This window comes from Triplophysa dalaica, chromosome 15 (genome assembly GCF_015846415.1).
Source record: "Triplophysa dalaica isolate WHDGS20190420 chromosome 15, ASM1584641v1, whole genome shotgun sequence".
NCBI lineage: Eukaryota > Metazoa > Chordata > Actinopteri > Cypriniformes > Nemacheilidae > Triplophysa > Triplophysa dalaica.
In genome coordinates this window covers 8,836,742-8,854,829 of record NC_079556.1, presented here as the reverse complement: position 1 = coordinate 8,854,829, position 18,088 = coordinate 8,836,742, and the positions used below count along the sequence as shown (strand labels likewise).

Here is an 18,088-nt window from a genome sequence, read left to right as displayed (position 1 = left end):
CCTCTTTGATAGTTCTGTGCATTTGACAAAAAACAACTTTGACTCTCTTCAGCTCAGCATCAAGGCTTCAAGCTGGGACTACGGCTCTCTTTATTGACCCTGATTGTTGCCGTTAAAGTGATTTGAGGGCAAATCCCTGCTCAATTTCCCCATGTGTCTGTTCACAGCTCTAATTTACAGGCAGTGTGATCAAACCCAGATTGAACTGCGAGTTCAAATGGTGTAGAAAATAGCTTATGGGAATCACCTTTACTAGAAGAGTAAACAACACGAGTCTAGGAGATTTGGAAGAAATTGGAAAAAAGGAAAAGACCAACATAATGTTTCAAACACTGTTTACCTTTCATGTTATTGTAATAAAACATAATTTTAGCATGATTTGCTTTGGTCAAAATATACTGCAATTTACAATATATAGTGGGGTGGGCTATTCAACAGAGCCCCTCTAAGAGTCGGAGAACGGGGATGTCTTACAATTGAAACAGGTGACCTGGCAGTTTTAGTCTGGTTGTAAAAGCTTTACGTAGGGTATTCCATGCTATAAAATCTGTCTTCGACAAAATAAATAACTCTCACACTCCCAGTGTCTGATTTCACAGGTAGGAAAAAAACAGAGACCCTTAAGGATAAGAAAATCCTCCCAACTGAGTGTATGTGTATTTGCAGTGATAAATGAGAGTTTCATTCAGCCATTGTGTTCTGGCACACAGCCTACAGGTCATGCTTGTTCACGGCTTTCCAAAGCACATAATGTTGCTATCTGAATAGTCGTTTGTTATTTTTGAATGTTATTCTGCACTCTGCACGTCCCTTCGAGTATGTGTTGTGGTCTCAATGAACATCTTCAAGTCTGAATGCAAGTATGTTGGAATGAATAAAAAGCATAATCATAAATGTCGATATTCATCAAAAAAACCCTGAAAAGAAACAGATTCATACTTCAGAAGTAAAACTGCAGATCCATTTTGGCAAAGATGCTTTAATCTCTTCACATACTTATGACAGAAGAGGCAGTCGAATAAAATAATGAAGCAATCAATGTTGCCTTCTGGCAGGGATGTTTCACCGCAGCCAAACAAAGATTTATAAGCCTAAACACTCAGATATAAAACAGAATATCTAACAAAGAGTTGACCTGAAGAGACAAAGATGATATGCAGGATAAGAGACCAGATGAATGATCTAAAGAGTAGATTTAAAGGGTTAGATCACCCAAAAATAAAAGATTCTGTCATCATTTACTCCGCCTCGTGTCATTTCAAACCTGTTTGATTTTCTTTTTGAGATTTTCTGATGCAGAACATCAAGGAAGATATTTGGAAGAATGTTGGTAACCGAGCAACGGCGGTAACCATTCTCTTCTATAGTATGGATACAAAACCAAACTCAATGGGTACCATGGTTGTCCCTTTCCCAACATTACTAAAAATATATATTTTCATGTTCTGCAGGTTTGAAATGACAAGAGATGATGACAGAATTTATATTTTTGGGCGAATATCTTTAATTTTATGAAATGTTCTGTTGCTGCAGACATATATTTTATACAGCTGGCCCCTTAGCATTGTGCATAAGCAGGGTATACCTCTTTAAAACATAATGATCCCCTCTTAATTTAGTTATTTTCGAAAAAGAGGGGACACTGGAGGTAAGTGCGATGAAGAAAATTATTCTTTATTTCTGGAAACACAGCTTCATCTGATCTTTGACCTCTATAATCTGAATTAAATGTTAATTGAAAAGAAACTAAGATTTTGACATAATATAAAGTTTGTAATCAGATCAACACTATACGACTCTTTAACAAAATTGGTATGGTCTAAAAATGAAGATGAAACACAGGTTAGAGAGAGCTTTATTGGCCCCTGAGTTCTTTCTATTTTTTTTCCCAGAAAGCTACGTTTGCATCTCATCCGATACAAACTGCAGCGGTGCGCTCCAACACCCCGGGACACGTTCCATTGAGAATCAGCTGTATCACGAGTTTAATAAAATCTAAAATTAAGATTGTGTAATAATGTGAATGCGATTACATGGTTATATGAACGTGTGCATAGGCGGGTATTCTCAGGTCTTATTAGTTGAGGAGGCAGGACTCGTAGGTGGGCACCATGTATTTGATGTTTATGAAGGCGTCCTCACCCCCGTAGCGTTCAAAAACCTCTAGGGTCTCTTGGATCAGATCTCCAATGTTCTCTCTCTTCTGTTGACTGTAGTCAATCCCATCACCCGAGTTTTCTGCACACATCACACACAAACAGAGGCAGAAACGATTTGTGAATGCATTAAATTAGCATATAACTGACACTGTAATACAAAGAGCACATCAAGGAACAGATGTGTCAGGGTGCTTCATTACGGAGCTCTGTTTCCTGTCATGAGGCCAGACACTGATCACTATATCATCAGCACTCCAGTGATTTTATAAAGTTGTAAAGGTTTAAAAGCTTTTACCAACCGTCCCTAATAAAGTGTGTTACAGTGTTGGCACACACACACATTCGCACAGATTTTTTGCTGAATAGTGCAGTTCTGAGAACTGTTAAATGTTTCAGAAGGAATGTGTGTTACTCTGATAGACTGAACAAATCCAGAATCATCAGCAGGCAGAGAATGTGTGTGAGGCAGGTTTGTGCTGACGCTGAGAGGACCAGATGTCCCGCAAAGATGGTAAACATGAAATCAGATTGAGAGGATCAGCCAACGGTCTCCATTAGAATAAATAAATACACACACAAAACTAACTTGATAAATAATGTCTAAATGAAAATGCTACAAATGAAAATGGTTGAGTTTGACGGAATAGAAAATTGCAAGGTTTGTAAGTGCACCTGAAACTGTTCTTATTATCAAGTAAACTCATAAACTGTCTAAATAATGTTTTGCTTAAATTATAATAATGTTTTGAGGGTTAGTAGAGGGGTAGTTCACAGTAAATATTATCCCAGTACAAAAAGATGATGATTGCATATGAGAGGTCCTTGCTAGTGTGCATGTCTGTGTTAGTCTGACATTAGAGAAACCCATCCATCACACAGTAACCTACATCAAACAAACAAATCAATACATCCACGCTCCTTCACCACCACTAACAAACAAACATACACACCAATACACACAAACGCTTTCCTATCCTGACACACACACTCTCTGAAGAGGAAGAAAGATTCTGTAGAACCTTCATTTTGAGGTCACACGCCCAATTAGACCTGCAAGGAAGTCTGTACAAACACACCTCTCTCTCTCTCTCTCTCTCTCTCTTCTTCTTCTTTCAGTCATTAAGTACAGGAGTCTCTTCTAGTATATGTGAAGGAGTGTTGTTGCTTTTCAATCTATATAAATGTATAGTTCACCCAAAAATGGAAATTCTTTCATCATTATTTTGACCCTTTCGTCATTTAAAACCTGTATGACTTTCTTTCTTTAGCCGAAAACAAAAGGAGATATTTTGAAAAATGTTGGTAACCGAACAACGGCGGTACTATTTGACTTGCATTGGTTTTGTGTCCATACAGAAGTCAATGGGTACCACTGTTGTTCTGTAACAAACATTCTTTAAAATATCTGCTTAGGCGTTCTACAGAAGAAAGTAAGTAATGCAGGTTTGGAATGAGTAGAGCGTGTAAATGATCACAGAATTTTCATTTTTGGGGGAACTATTCCTGTAAACTGTATGTATTTGTTCTCTTATTTCTGTCATTTGTGCATTTGCCCCATATTTGGGGCTTCACCGCTTACATCAAATAAACTAAATTTTGGTACAAAGAACATAAAATTGTGTGGAAGGACTATTAATAAGCTCATTTAGTGAGCAGTCATCTTAGTGAAACCCCTGGGAGGCTGTTTTCTGGTCACGGACGTACTATTTCTGTCAACTCGAACACTTTGTTCAACTGATGATGGCAACTAATGAAGGTAAATAGCTATACATAGCTTTCAACTTTCACATAGTCATTTAGAATAGCCATTATTATGAGCTAACTGTAGTTATTGTACAGTACATTTATAACGCTTGTTGGTGGCCACAAAATGAGGGCTGATGAATGCGACCCAAGAGCCATTTGTTGAATCAGTGTGCTCTATAGAGTAAAGACGAATAAGACGTTTGGTTCTAAATTATAAACGGGAGATCCAGTGCTACATCTGCTAATACTTTTTTCATCCTTATTATACCTTCCTAGACATAAATCAGGAACCCTATGACACTTTCCAGCCCTGCTGTGTCAGCCTTGATCCAGACAGTGATGTAATAGACCACATTACACCGTATGGACCCCAGACCCCTCATTTTCAGGTGTGACAGACACCGCGTGTTGTGAACCTGTTTGGTTCTATCCCATATTCTTTCCAAACATGTTCAAAGGTTCGGGATCCTGGGGAAGCTGTCAATCACACTGCAGGCGCTGCTTCATACACATCAGTACGGCCCTCAAACACACGAAAATAAAATCAACTCTCTTCATTAATCCTGCCTTCAGGCTTCCTTCTCTCTCTCTGTTTCTCGCTCAATATCTTTGTCAATCTATTTACAACGGAGGATACGACTGCAAGAGCGATTTTTAAGGATAGAGAGAGAGAAGGTGTGGGGTTAAAGCCTGAGCAGAAATATCCTCACCAGAGGGTTAGAAAGAAAAGAGATGTATCAAGAATGCTTTGAAGAGGTAGGGGAGCTTCATTTGCCATCTGTGCATGAACTGCGCACAGATATGCTTCTGTTTGGAGTCATGTGGAGACCAGGCACCGATCTGAAGGGTTCAGGGGTAGTGTGAAGTTCAAGCAGGAAGGAGGCAGAAATCTCCGCTATTACCCCCTGGATAGTGATTGCTTGAGAAAATATTAGGATAAGCTACAAGAGACAATTCTGTGAATAAGATATCCCTTATTTTGAAAGCAGAGGAGTACGAACACATAGCTGCCCATGTAAGAAATCATAAAATCAAAATACTTTCATTTAATCAAAGCGCACTGGTTGTTAATAATTCTGCCAGGAGGCAAAGTTGTGTTTACAAGGTCTCCGGCTGCAATAATTACACCTAAGCAGACTATAAAACTGTACAATTCTTCTAAAAAACTGTAAAAATTCATCCGAGAGTATTACACTCTTATAGGTAGCAGGAAGCATGATCAAATTACCCAAATATTTAAAAAATGAACACACCAAGGGCGAGGCATTTCTAAGATTCTATCAACGAGAGGCATTTGATTTCGGCAGAAATCTGCAAAAAGCATTCTGCCAGAAATACAGGAATAACCAGCTTGCTTAAATGTGGCATAGTAATGTTAATAGAACTTACTTCGCTTACGCAACGTCACGTTTTGTAAGACAATTCAACTGTTTATGTCAGTTTAAGCTGAAATATGGACAAGATTTACGATTACACCAAAATCCAGTCTATCAATAAAACCATTATCATCAAGCAGTATAGAGTAAGATGATCAGGAAACTGACCACATGTGAAAAACCATCTCCTCTCTCTCCTCTGTTCAGAGTGTGAGATGAGGTCCAACAGCTGTGTCTTCCTTTTCAACTTCATTTCCACACCTCTATTCTCACCCCATCTATTCCCTCTATTCTAGTCTCTTCCTATCTAGACAGACAGGTTGGCGTCGGGAGGGTTGTCAAGCCAAAGCAATGTCTACACAAGAGGTCTTTCTCTCTCTACAGCTCTGTTCCAAAACCTAGTCAGCTGCTGTGTTGTCACAGGCAACTGCTTTTAATACTTAATATTATATACAGTATGTAAATAGTGTATGTTTATATAATAGGATATAACATGACTGGTTTATACTTCTATCACAGCATGTATTCTGGTCTTACAGTAACTGTAGAGCTGAAGTAGAATTTGCCCACAATTGATCTCAAGGGGAATCAAAATTGAGTGGACTACCTTTTAGAAAACGTTTGTGTCCCTACAGTACCTATGATCTCCTATATAATGCAGCCTTTGAAGGCAGTGCACCAGGTTTTGAAACACAGCTTCTTTTTTCTCTCTGGACTCACTCGCAGCTGTGATTCTGCTCTTGGGCAGCAGCTGGAGAACTGACAGATCCTGTGTTTGGGTTTAAACCAGACTGATCCACACAGAATGTTGATATTGGATTACAACACTGCTAAACCACTGTCAGGGTGTAAAGAGAGTACAAACAGTACAACACTGTGAGGCTGTATGTTTTCCTAAAGACCAAAAGAATGCCTGTCCTTGTCGAAATGTCAAAATAAACACAGCAAATTCACTCGACAGTTTGTGACATTATTGGAAAATTCTTAAGTACATCAAAATGAAGAGAAACGGGATGGAAAGGGAATCCAATAGTGGATGGTTGCAAGGATAGTGAGCCTAAAGGGGTGGTGAATATCATCCGTCCTCATTACATCGGGATTGTCTGTCATCACTATATAGCAAACAGTGCCGAGACTACTAAGGTTTAAATAAACTAACAGACACATATCACTGCTGTGCTTCTGAAACCTTGTAACTCCATATTTCTTCATCATAAATCATTATTATTATTCACCCTATATGTTTGTCACTTGGTTAAGCAAATTTCTTACTAATATAAGGTAAAAAAGGTGTTTGTCAACTTTGACAACACAGTATGTAGTTATTTGAATATTTTTTTATAAAGGTCGATACTCTGAAGGTTCAGAAGGACTGAGCCGATATAATAGAGACCGTAAACTCAGATCTATTTGATATCTTAATTGTTTCTTCTAAAAGGCAATAACATTAATTGGAGCACTTTAAGCCTCTCAGAAGTTTCTCCTGAGACCTTGGTCACGTCTATTTTGGAATTGATTTCAACCGTTATTAAATCAACTCAAACATTATAATTCAATAATTTTATAAACTCAAAGTTATAGCTCTATGATCATATACACTTTACTTAATTTAAGTAATATAACATATATATCATAAGTAACGTTCTCTCATATTTTGGATGAAAAGGAGAAAAGTGAAACAAATAAACTACACACAGAAATATTACAAAACCAGGAAATCCAGAAATGCAACCTATTCTACAGTTTAGCCTAACCTTCAGACTTTAGCGTTAAAGTAATCCAGCATGCATTTTTATGGTTATGAGAAAGTAAGAGAAAGATAGTTTATGTGTCACACATACATTGGTGTCATCATCACTAGCTCCGCACTGTTTTATGTCTGTGTCATCATTAGCACCTTATTAACAGATCAGATGTAGATCACACCCCCCTCGCACGTGCAGTACATGGACACTCTATTAAACTGCTGTTGTGTCTTACACCTTTAAACCCACTACATGAGCTTTTTTTACCCGTTTCAAACTGCTTCACATTTCTCTACACACTCACAGTGGGAAACAAAGATGTCAAATTAGCAGATGTCCTATATAATAAAAAGGGAATTCTTTTTTTTCTTAAGTCTCAGCGCTGCCTCTCACAGGTCCTGACCTTGTGTGAGCTTTGCTAATGGTGCTAGCATTAATATTCATGTCCAACAGCTTGATGAAATGTACCTTTGCACCGTGACCAGGTGTGCATGTGTGAAAAGCTCATTTACACCTCTTAATGGGCGTATGGGCATTTGTTCATGTAATGACAGGACTTTGTTATTTGTGTAAATGATCAGCTTCTGCATACAGCAAAAGAGCACAAGAGTAAATTGTACATATTTGCCAAAGCAATTTAAAAGGCTTTTTTTGTCAGTTATAGGTGTTTTCTGGAATCGAACATGTTGCCAATTTTTATTCAAATCTTATATATAGGTACTTCTGTATTTTTCACATAAAAAAGATTGAAAAACATCAAATCTCTGGTGGACTACACTGCTGATATTCACAGCAAAAATGTTCATATGAACTCCCATATGAAATTGCAAATCGAATCTGCCTCCCCACACATTCATAATATGTGAAGAGTTTGGTTCCAAAATGAGATAACTACTTTTTCAAAAATCATGTTTTTTATTATGTGATCATGTTTTATTGTGATAGTTAGCTGTATTTTGTAGTTCATTTGGCTTAAATAGTTAAAAAATGCATTTTATTGAATTTAAATTTATTGATATTAATTGGATTGCACAATAAAACACATGAGTTAAACATGAGTTTAACAATATCAAAAATGAGTTATCTCTTTTTGGAACCAAACTCTTCATGTATTTATTTGAATTCAAATATATATGAAATGCACATAATGAACATTTTTTACGTGAGATAAAATAAAAGAAGTTAAGTAAAAAGTTAAGTTAGTCAATAGGTTTTCATCTCTGATTCAGAATTGTCATACACAATGCTTCTTAAGATGTTTAAACAATTCGTTTTGAAGACAATTTATAGAAAGAAAATTCGAAGAGCAGACAGAAAGGATGGAAAGATGGCGCCTAAGAAATCAGTCATGCCAAGCTCCACAGAAAGAGAGGCGATAAGCTGAAAAGCACACAGACACACAAAAATAAGGAAATGTTCTTCGTGTAACATGAGTGCTGAGAGATTTCTAAGAGCTGCTGTTTGTGAAAGATGATCTGGGGCCCGAGACAGCTGGGTATGAGGGGAAACTCTGTGGCCAAATCCTACATAAAAATAAAGAGAGAAGGGGGGAGAGTTTTTACACGCTGCTTTTGACCACCATGCTGAAGAGAATGTAACATGTTGAGGAGGCAGGGCGGTTATTTCAGTGTTAGCTTTGTCACTTGACCTGACTGTAGCTTTAGCAGAAGACACACAGTCAGAAGATCTAATGGTAAAGCAACTAAACAAGGGCATTGTGTATGTGTACAATGCATGTGTATATAACAAAATTATGACAGCATTTCTAAAAGACATATCAAGTCAACATAATTTTAATGTCTCGCTTCTCAGCACATCAATGAAAAAAGCAGTTATGATATCACAAACACGAGCAAACTAAACTGAAATTAATCTTGGATAACAAATACCACAGAAAGCTGCAAACATAATCAAGTATTCAAAATGAATGCAAACTATCTTGAAATATGAATTCATACATCTATAGTATTGACTGTATACATATTCACAATACCAAGTCATACAGAATGATTATATATTTACATACTTATTATGCTATCTTTTTGGCACATTTTGTTGATGAATGTTTAGAGAATAAAGTAACTCCCTTATACACTTCCAACCACTTTTCCCTAAACTCCAACACCACCGCCAACTGAACAGTAATTTTATTTAAATCTACTGTGTCAGTAGACAATACAGAGCAATTGAATCTAACAAAAAAAAAATGTTGTGAATCTGAACTCCCCCTAGAAATCTGCTTCTGGATATCAACGCCTATTTAACATTCAGTGTTCTCCAGTCATTGTCAGTTATGTATATTCAGAGGTATTAGCTAATCATAACAGATGTCATTTCCCTTTGAAAGCTACAAAGATATACAGTCTAATGTTTAGTTTTATGGATCAAGCTGGGTGCCTCATGCATGATAGCAACATCATGACTTTATGAGCTCAGAAAAAAAACAAATAAAATGCAAAAGAGTAGAATACAACCCCTTTAATACCATTTAGGTCTTTTACAGAGTAGGACCATTTTCATTACTATTTATATTAATCATATCTGATGTTTCTGCTGTTTTATTCAACACCAAAATGTCAATTTGCCTTGTGTTGTCTGTGATCCTTACAGCAGTCGTTCAGACACACGTTAAGCTAATGAATTAATGGTCGGGAGCACTTATGATCCGCTCCTCATCCGTCCACGAGTTAAACTGCTTTCTTCTCCCTCCATTAATGATACAAAGAGTCTTAAGACAGAGCATCTGACCCAGTCTCTCCACTCTTTACTTTCCCCTGGGGGCTATTAGCATTCCAATCCATTCCACTCCAGGGTTTTCATTGGTGCGGGTTATCCCTTTCTTTAATGTGATTGGCTGGAAACTAACATGGAGGCGGAAAGGGAAAATGGCAGCCTGTCAAAGTGATTAAATGCATAGCCCAACCATGACACCAGCACTCTGACCGGCTCTCACATTCTTTGTCTTTTTTTCGCTCTGTCGCATCGAAAGCGACATCACCTCGGTGACACAAAACGTTTGGAGGGTTTGTCAAGGCCAGCTTATGCGCTCTCTCACTCATTCTCATTGTTATGAGGAGGGGCAGCTTTCCAGTAAATTAGAGTTTTATGGGTCTTCAGGCAGGAGCTTGTTGTGTTTATAGACAACACGTCTCTTAAACCAGCAGAATATAAGAGTGCTATATACATAAAGCTCAGCTTGTGTGGGGTTCAGAGTTAGTTATGGACAGGTCCCAGTCCTCCGACTGTCAAGGCCCTCAAAAGATCAAGCCATGCATCTCAAAACATTCTGAAGACATTTAAGGTTCTATATGGAACCACACAGCCTGACAAAACAAAGCAGTGACACTGATAGTTGCCACATGACCTGACAGATCAGCTATAATACCTGAGACTCCCTAACATTCAGGTGGACTGCATTCTGGAAACCATCAAATTCCCCAGGTGAATAATACTAAAGCAAACATATTTAAGCACACATGTGTGTGACTGAATCATGTCAAGGTTTCATAGGCATATGTTGCTTTACTGCTAGCGCCACACGTGTGGTTATTGCTAGCAGATGCCCTTTATTCAAAAGGTTGTTGAGACGACATTGTGGTTTATGTGAGCTAGCATAACAGAGTAACAGCAAATGCATTTTTATTAAAGGAACATCTGACAACACATATTAAACTCAATTTTCATGAAACTCTATGAGACAATATACTATAATTGTACATTGTGCTCATGTAGGATACAGTATGTATAATGTGTTTATACTGTATATAGTAAGATATAAATCCTGTATTGTGAATATTACGTATCATGTACTGTACATTCGGTATTATTTGCATACTGTATTTGTAAAATGTGTATATTTTGTAGGGAATATTTATTGTATTTTTGTTTATTTTGTATATACAGCAGCAGAAAAAAAATTAAGAGACCATTTGAAAATTATGTTGAGTTTTTCTGAATTTACATTTTAAAGGTATGTGTTTAGGTAAAATTATCATTTTTGTTTCATTCTGTGAACTACTAACAATATTTCTCTTAAATTTCAAATAAAAAGATTGACATTTATTGGCAGAAAATGAAAACTGGAGAAACAGGTCAAAGACGCTTTGTTTTTTTTTCAAACCGCAAATACTAAGAACAAGTTCATATACCCTTTTTTTAGGATTACAACAGTAATATTTGTAGATGTGTAGGAAAAGTTTCGAAAAATATTTTTATGTGATCACATCGATTTTTACACATTGATTAATTGAAATATTTGGAATGGTCGTCTTCTTAATTTTTTCCATGGCCGTACACATGCCATGTGCACTGTGTACGGACCACTAGACTTCTGTTTTGGTGGTGTGAAAATAAGGGTGATTTGATATCTTTTGTGTTCTTAATATGCTGACCCAAAATAAGACTCTTCATCTGTTTGTTTGACTCACATTAACAATGTTTTGTTACAGATATGCACACGGTACATGATCTTATTTAGTTGAATATAGCAGGATAAATGTTAAAGCTTAACATAGCGAGGTTGAGGTGGTGAAACAAGTGGTGAGAAGGTGAAACAAAGACGGGAAAATACAGACAGAGAGAACTGTATATTTTTCCACTTTGTCCCAAATGACTTGCCTCCTCATCAGTGGTGCAGCGGTAAAGGAATAGCCTCTCACTGCTCACCTCATTACCGTCTGTACACATGACACAGACTCTTTTTCTCGCTCGCTTTCCTCCCTGAGGGTGGATGCTTAAATGACAGCTATTAGCCAAACACAGGGCTATTTGTTTTCATACTTCCTGGTCCCAGTGCTGTCTGACATGATTCTTTTGTGCCAGCAGTGTTACATTCCTTGTGTGTGTGTGATGACTGATGGGGCGGCAGGCAGAGCCGGTTTTGCTTGAATGCTAAACTGGGGCATTTGTGGAGGTGGGGAACACGGCAAACTGATAAGTCATTCATCATATGAAGAGAGGCAACTTATATATTCAATTTTCAGGAAATATTGTATTTCTTACATTCAAACCGATAAAAGTATTTGATTTTGAATGGAAGAGGAGAGTGAGAATGAAAGCGAAGCATTCTGGGATGAGAGTTTTCCAATATTCCGATTAGCGGTCGGTCAATATGGGTTTTCAATAACAGATTTTTTGTCCGTCAAATCTTGAACATTTGGGTAGATCCTTGGAGCCAGATGGACATGAATCTTTATGAGTGGATCGCCAAGTATAAAAATATTGATATTTACAATACCAATATTTAGCCAATTTTGATTGGATGACAATGTGCTGCTAATCATAGTTAATTTAAGTAGTGATGTGAATCATGCAAGCAAAGTTTCTGTGTAGGTGTATACAAATGCATTAATGCATTATTTGACATTAAAAATGTAATGCATCATTTACCAAATTAATAATAATTTATCATTACTAAAATAACCCTGAGTGTATTACGAAGTTGATCACGCTAGACTGAGGAAACAGGAAAACAGAATAAATTTGCTTGAAGGTAACGCAAAGCCATTTTGTGTCAACATTCCTATTTGCATCCATTTTTAAGACCAAGTGGTTTGGTTTTGTAACAATTCCAATATTTGCATCAAGTCAACCCTATAGAGTTACAGTGGGCACACTTAACGTAAGTGCAGAATCACACAAGCTCACATGTCAGAGCATGCACACACACACAAACTCACTCATGCACAGTCACGTTCCGTAAAACAATGTACAGTAAACATTAGAACAAACGTTTGACCTTTACAGGTCTCTCAGGGGTCACATGATTAAAGTTACCTGTCATTTCATGCTATTTTGTGTGTGTGTGTATGTTATACATGTAATCAGACCTTAAATATTAAACAGGAGCCTAAGAGCAGTTTATTGCATCAGTCAGAATAAGAGACAAAGACAGAGAGAAGGGCCACTAGGTGCTACCATATATTTTCACTCTCATTAAATAACCAGCATTCTCTGATTCTGTTTATGATTCTTTTTGACACATGTCATTTCTTATGTCGTACCCACATGTGTTCTATTATGTAACGTAAATGCAAATTTGATAAAACTTGAAAGAATCGGAGGTTTTATGCGTTCAAACGATACCAAATATGTAGCTTTGAGCTCTACAGCTTATAGATTTGATGATGCAACATTGGACACACCCATGGGTCTGCGGGGGTTGGCAAAGTTGAAGAAGTAAAAAAATGCACAAAGACTGTCATAGGTTTCATGAAGGATAAAAGTGGTCATAAAAACTTGTGCAGGGTTGTCATGAAAGGGTTAGGGGCAATTCACATTTCCCCTTTTTCAAAACACCTTGGCCAGAAAAGCCAATAGCCGTTAAGACGAGGTGGTATAAACAAAGGATGTTTTGATTATATGCACTGAAAATACCTTGCAATAAGTTTGGTACAAGATTTATTTATGCTGTGATCATCTGTGTCTCCATCTTCACGGAGCCTGTCTGTATTGTCTGGTTGGTTCTTGTCACATGGCCTGCGGTGCGCGTGTGGCATTCTGAATCGCGCCTAGAAAAACAGGAGCGTCTCACCGCATGTGAATGGCGACTGCGTTGCTGCCTATTTGAGCGTGCTTGTTGTGGGTCAACTTTAAAATAACGGATATGCATGCGCAAAAAATGCAAAATGTGAATCCCCCCTTAATGTATCACATCTGTGTTTAAGCACAAGATGTTTTGTCTGTGCTCAGCTGTGGATGCTTAGCGAGTGTATTATAGAAGAAAAACTGCAGACTTCAAATACTGTACACAAACAGACACAGAACTGCTTGTGTGCATGTGAGCATGTGCATCATGCACCGAAACAGATTTTTATTCCGTTAATATGTGTGTCCAGAACATTAGTGACACGCTGCCATAATTGTCTGCGAAAAAGCATTTGACATGATTTCTCTAATACTGCAATTCTGTTCCATCATCCCTAAAACCGTCGACGAAATCTGTGCTAATCTACATGTTCACACGTACGCATTTACGCAAATGATGTTGATTAAAGAGCAAAGATAAACACACGCTTATGCTCCACAACTATTAGTATTCAGGTCTAACCCTCGGTTCCCCAGTGTATGTCTCAGCTATGGCTGGAGGTAACAGTTTTATAAAAGCACAGGACGAGTAAGAGAGAGCGAGAGGGAGAAAAATGCTTGCCTCTTTTTCTGGGAGAGAGAGAGAGAGAACAGATTAATCCTGTGATTTCAACTGCCTGTATCTCCTCAATAGGGGAAATTACGGATGGCACAAGGCTCCATTTTCATTAGAGTCCAGACTACATATATATTCAGGCTCTAATTGAGGCCAGGGCCCTCCTGCTCTGTAATCGGGCCCTCCATAACTGTCTGTTTAGTGCTTTCTGTTCCTTTCCCTTCCTTTTAATGATTTCTGTGTGTAGCGGCCCGTGGCTATTTAACGGATCACTTCCTGGGCTGCCTGTTCATTCCAAACAAAGTTTGGTGCAGTGGAGAGGATTCATCACTTTTGGATCCGACTTTAGAAGATTAAAAAAGAAAAGAGGAGAGAATGTGGATGTCTTGAATGCCATCTCTTCACCAGATGTATGGCTGTAAAGGTGCATGCTGGGTAAAAGAGCACATTTTTATTTCAGAAAGCTTCTCTGTGTTTGGATGGTGGTCATTCATAGCAGCATGATTGGAGTGGAATTCTGAGGTTCGGTCACTGACATTAAACACATCGAAAGAAGATATTTTGAAGAATGTAGGTGGTATTGACTTGCATTGGTTTTGTGTCCATACAATAGAAGTTAATGGGTACCGCCATTGTTTGGGAACCAACACTCTTGAAAATCCTCTTCTTTAGATTAGATGTTCATTTTTATATCATTCTTTATATGTGTTATGAAATGCCAATGCAGATTTCCAGTAAAAGGCTCAATTTTTTGTCTGGTTATGTAATCCCAAGATTGTTCTTCGATCAAGCATCTACTACTTCCGCTGAGGTCAGTTTAACCTCTGTAGAACATGCAAAGAAGACTTTTGATGCTTTTTAGTGTTTTGCATTTGTTTTTCCATTGTATATCTGAAGAGCATAGGATATACTGTAAATCGCAAAAACTTTGTCCGTACCGTGTCTGCATTTCTAGGCACAAAACGTGCAAGTAAACCTCACACTCTCTGTTAAAGCTTTGGAACCTTACAATAACTGGTGGGACAGTTTCCAGGGAGAACTCCGAGGTTAAGTGGTTTACTTAAGGGCATGCTGTCAATGAAGAAACTCTTACTCATTCTCAGCTCGCAGGTCAACCTACCTGAATCAAATCAGCTATGTTTGTGGTACGAGCCCAGGGACTTAATTACTGAGCTTCAACCAACCATGTGTGTCTATTAACCTGTCAAAGAGTTTTCTGCTTTAATGAAAATCTATCCATACTGCAAATATGAAGCCGTGCGTATGTGCTGGGTGTGTTTAAAGTGTATGGGGGATGGCCACATCCAGATCAATGGATTCATTTTCATCCCTTGAAAGGAAAGATCTGGATGAAGGCATTAGAGAGGAAAAATGAGACGCGGGAACACACAAACAGGAGTTTGATTAAGCAAACCATACACTCAGAATAGACACCTACATGGGTTAACAAAATAATCAAAGGATGGAATTAAACAAGAATTCCAAAATTCTAACTGAAACGAAACTCTTAGCGACATAGACACAAACATTTGACTAAAATACATTCAGAGTAAATTAAACACAGAGTACACCAAAGCTGAACAGTCAGAATAAACGGCACACTTAACACAAGAGGATTGTGGGAGATGTATTTTGCTGGCACAAGTGTACCGAGTACTGAGCTGAAACAGGAGGGAAGAGATAAGAACAGTGGCGTCTGAAGAGGGAAGAAGGGAAGATATTTGTCATAAATTGTCTGAGGCCGTTACAGATCCAATCTGGCCAAAGATGGAAACCACAGATACAGCAGCCCGGGAACGGTAGGGTGCAGATTCTTGAGCGTGTGTGTGGAGACAGGAGGCTGAGGGATTGGTTGCCACGGAGATTCTGACACATTGGACCCCACTCCCTGCTGCCCTCAGTTTAGCCTTGACAAGGCAGAGAAAATGCTCGGAGGCGAGCAGGCTAATTTAGCATCCCTCTCTCCCCTTTTTCTCATTCTCTCGGTTTCTTTTCTGTTTTTTTCTCTCTTTCTCTCGCTCTCTCTGTGAGGTCTCGTTACAGAGTTAGAGGGTACTTGAGTAATTAATGTGGAATTCAAATGAGCTTATCAGGTCAAAAGCAGCTTTGCTCCTTTAGGATACTCTCGACTCATGAAAAACAGCTCTGACAAGCTTACGTTACAATACCGCATTGTGAATACAGATGACAGGCCCAGATTCATTACAAAACAAAACTTACACAGTCTTTCTTCTTCCAGGGGAAAAAGGGATTAGCTAGCTTAACTTTTTAGTGTAACAAAAATGCATTATAAACTGACATGGGGAGAACAACAGCTGAAAATAACACTTGAACGAGCTGCTGGGACAAGGTCAGGTTCATCGCTTTATTGAGTTTGTTGCTTTCAAAGATTTATTGTATGACAGCGGGGTTGGGCAAAATTCTGATTTTAAGAATGAGTTGGAAATTGAATTGAATAGGATGTGACCCAGAGAAATTTATATCGAAATGGAATGAAATGGAAAGAAATTGAACACAATAACACAGGAGAGAATTTTCATTAGTTCAACCTGTTTTGCATAAAAACATTAATAATTGTATGATTCATTCATTCTGACTAAATATACAGATTCGACATAGGGGCTACTTTAATTAAATATTCTCTTAATTTAATTTACATAGACAAAAAAATGGGCCAAAAAATCTGTTTTCAGATTTACATTCTGTAAAATATAGTGTTCGTCTATAAAAATAGCTATTGTAATTTATATGATATGATTTAAAGGGATAGTTCACAGAACAGAAGACAAAATATTTTTAAAAATGTTGATAGAGCAGCATAAAGTACGCAGCAACTTGACACAAATTTTCTACAACACTTCAAATAATATTAGATTGTTAATGATAATCTTAAATCTATAATTTTCCATATTCGTAAGTTTATAATTTTTTATTTAGCCTTTTTGTGCAAGCACTGTTGAGCTTGTGCAGAGGCAGCAGCTTTTGCCAGAGGGGAACTGGAATCCACTGGTTGGGCCTGGGTTCTCCTGAGGTTTTTTTCTCGATTGGAGTTTTGGGTTCCTCGCCACTGTTTGCATATTGTTTTGCACTATTTGCCTGGCCGGGGGGGCTGCTTTAGAATTTAGAAGTTAAACATAATTAATATTGCATATAAGAATTTATAGTCCGTTTAATATTTGACATGTGGTTCTCTCTCCTGTGTGCTTTCACTGTGCGTGTGTGCGAGTGTGTTCGCGTGCGTTTTGTCAATGTGTGTAAGTATGTATGCATATTGTGTGTGTGTGGAGCATTTGTATATCTGTCTTTTGTCGTTTTTCACCTTTTTCTTGTTTTTACAGGTATATGCCTTTAGTTGTTTTTCTTGTATTCAAAGTGTCTCATTTACAGCTGCTTTGTAACAATGAAAATTGTAAAAAGCGCTATATAAATAAAGTTGAGTTGAGAGTTGAGTTGAGGTAGCTAAACAACAGCGGTGCCATTGACTTGTAGTGGTTTTGTGTTCATACAATAGAAGTTTGGTTACCAACATTCTTTAAAACATCTACTTTTGTCTGTTGCAGAAAAAAGTCAAACAGGTTTGGAATGACAAGAGCGTGAGTAAATGATGAGAGAATTTTCATTTCTGGGAAACTATCACTTTAAAAATGATCTATTCAAAACTAACATTTATAAATTCTTGTAAAAATGATTAAATGTTTTTAAAATATTTCTGAGAACAGGACAAGACAGAAGAGGAAAGGCTAGCAGAAGAATGGGGAAGACTCGAGTAGAAGAGAGGCCTATCACACTAATATTGGTTTGTTCATTCTGTGGAAGCTGTTTAGGAAATGCAACAGCTGCAGAAACAGGATATTTCATTACGGCACGAGAATGTGTGCAATAGCGGAAACCAACAATTGGATGAGAGAGGGAAAGGGAAGA

At 37.8% G+C, this 18,088-nt stretch overlaps 1 protein-coding gene across 1 annotated transcript in view; it reads right to left on the bottom strand.

The window, feature by feature from the left end:
- Window positions 1-1,838: 1,838 nt before the first annotated feature.
- The window catches only part of pacrg (PARK2 co-regulated), a 95,414-nt gene continuing 79,164 nt past the window's right edge, over window positions 1,839-18,088 (bottom strand). The window contains exon 5 of the mRNA XM_056767083.1: window positions 1,839-2,238. Within this exon, the coding sequence (XP_056623061.1) occupies window positions 2,078-2,238 (161 nt within the window). The 3' untranslated portion in view covers window positions 1,839-2,077. The remainder of the gene's footprint in view (window positions 2,239-18,088) is intronic.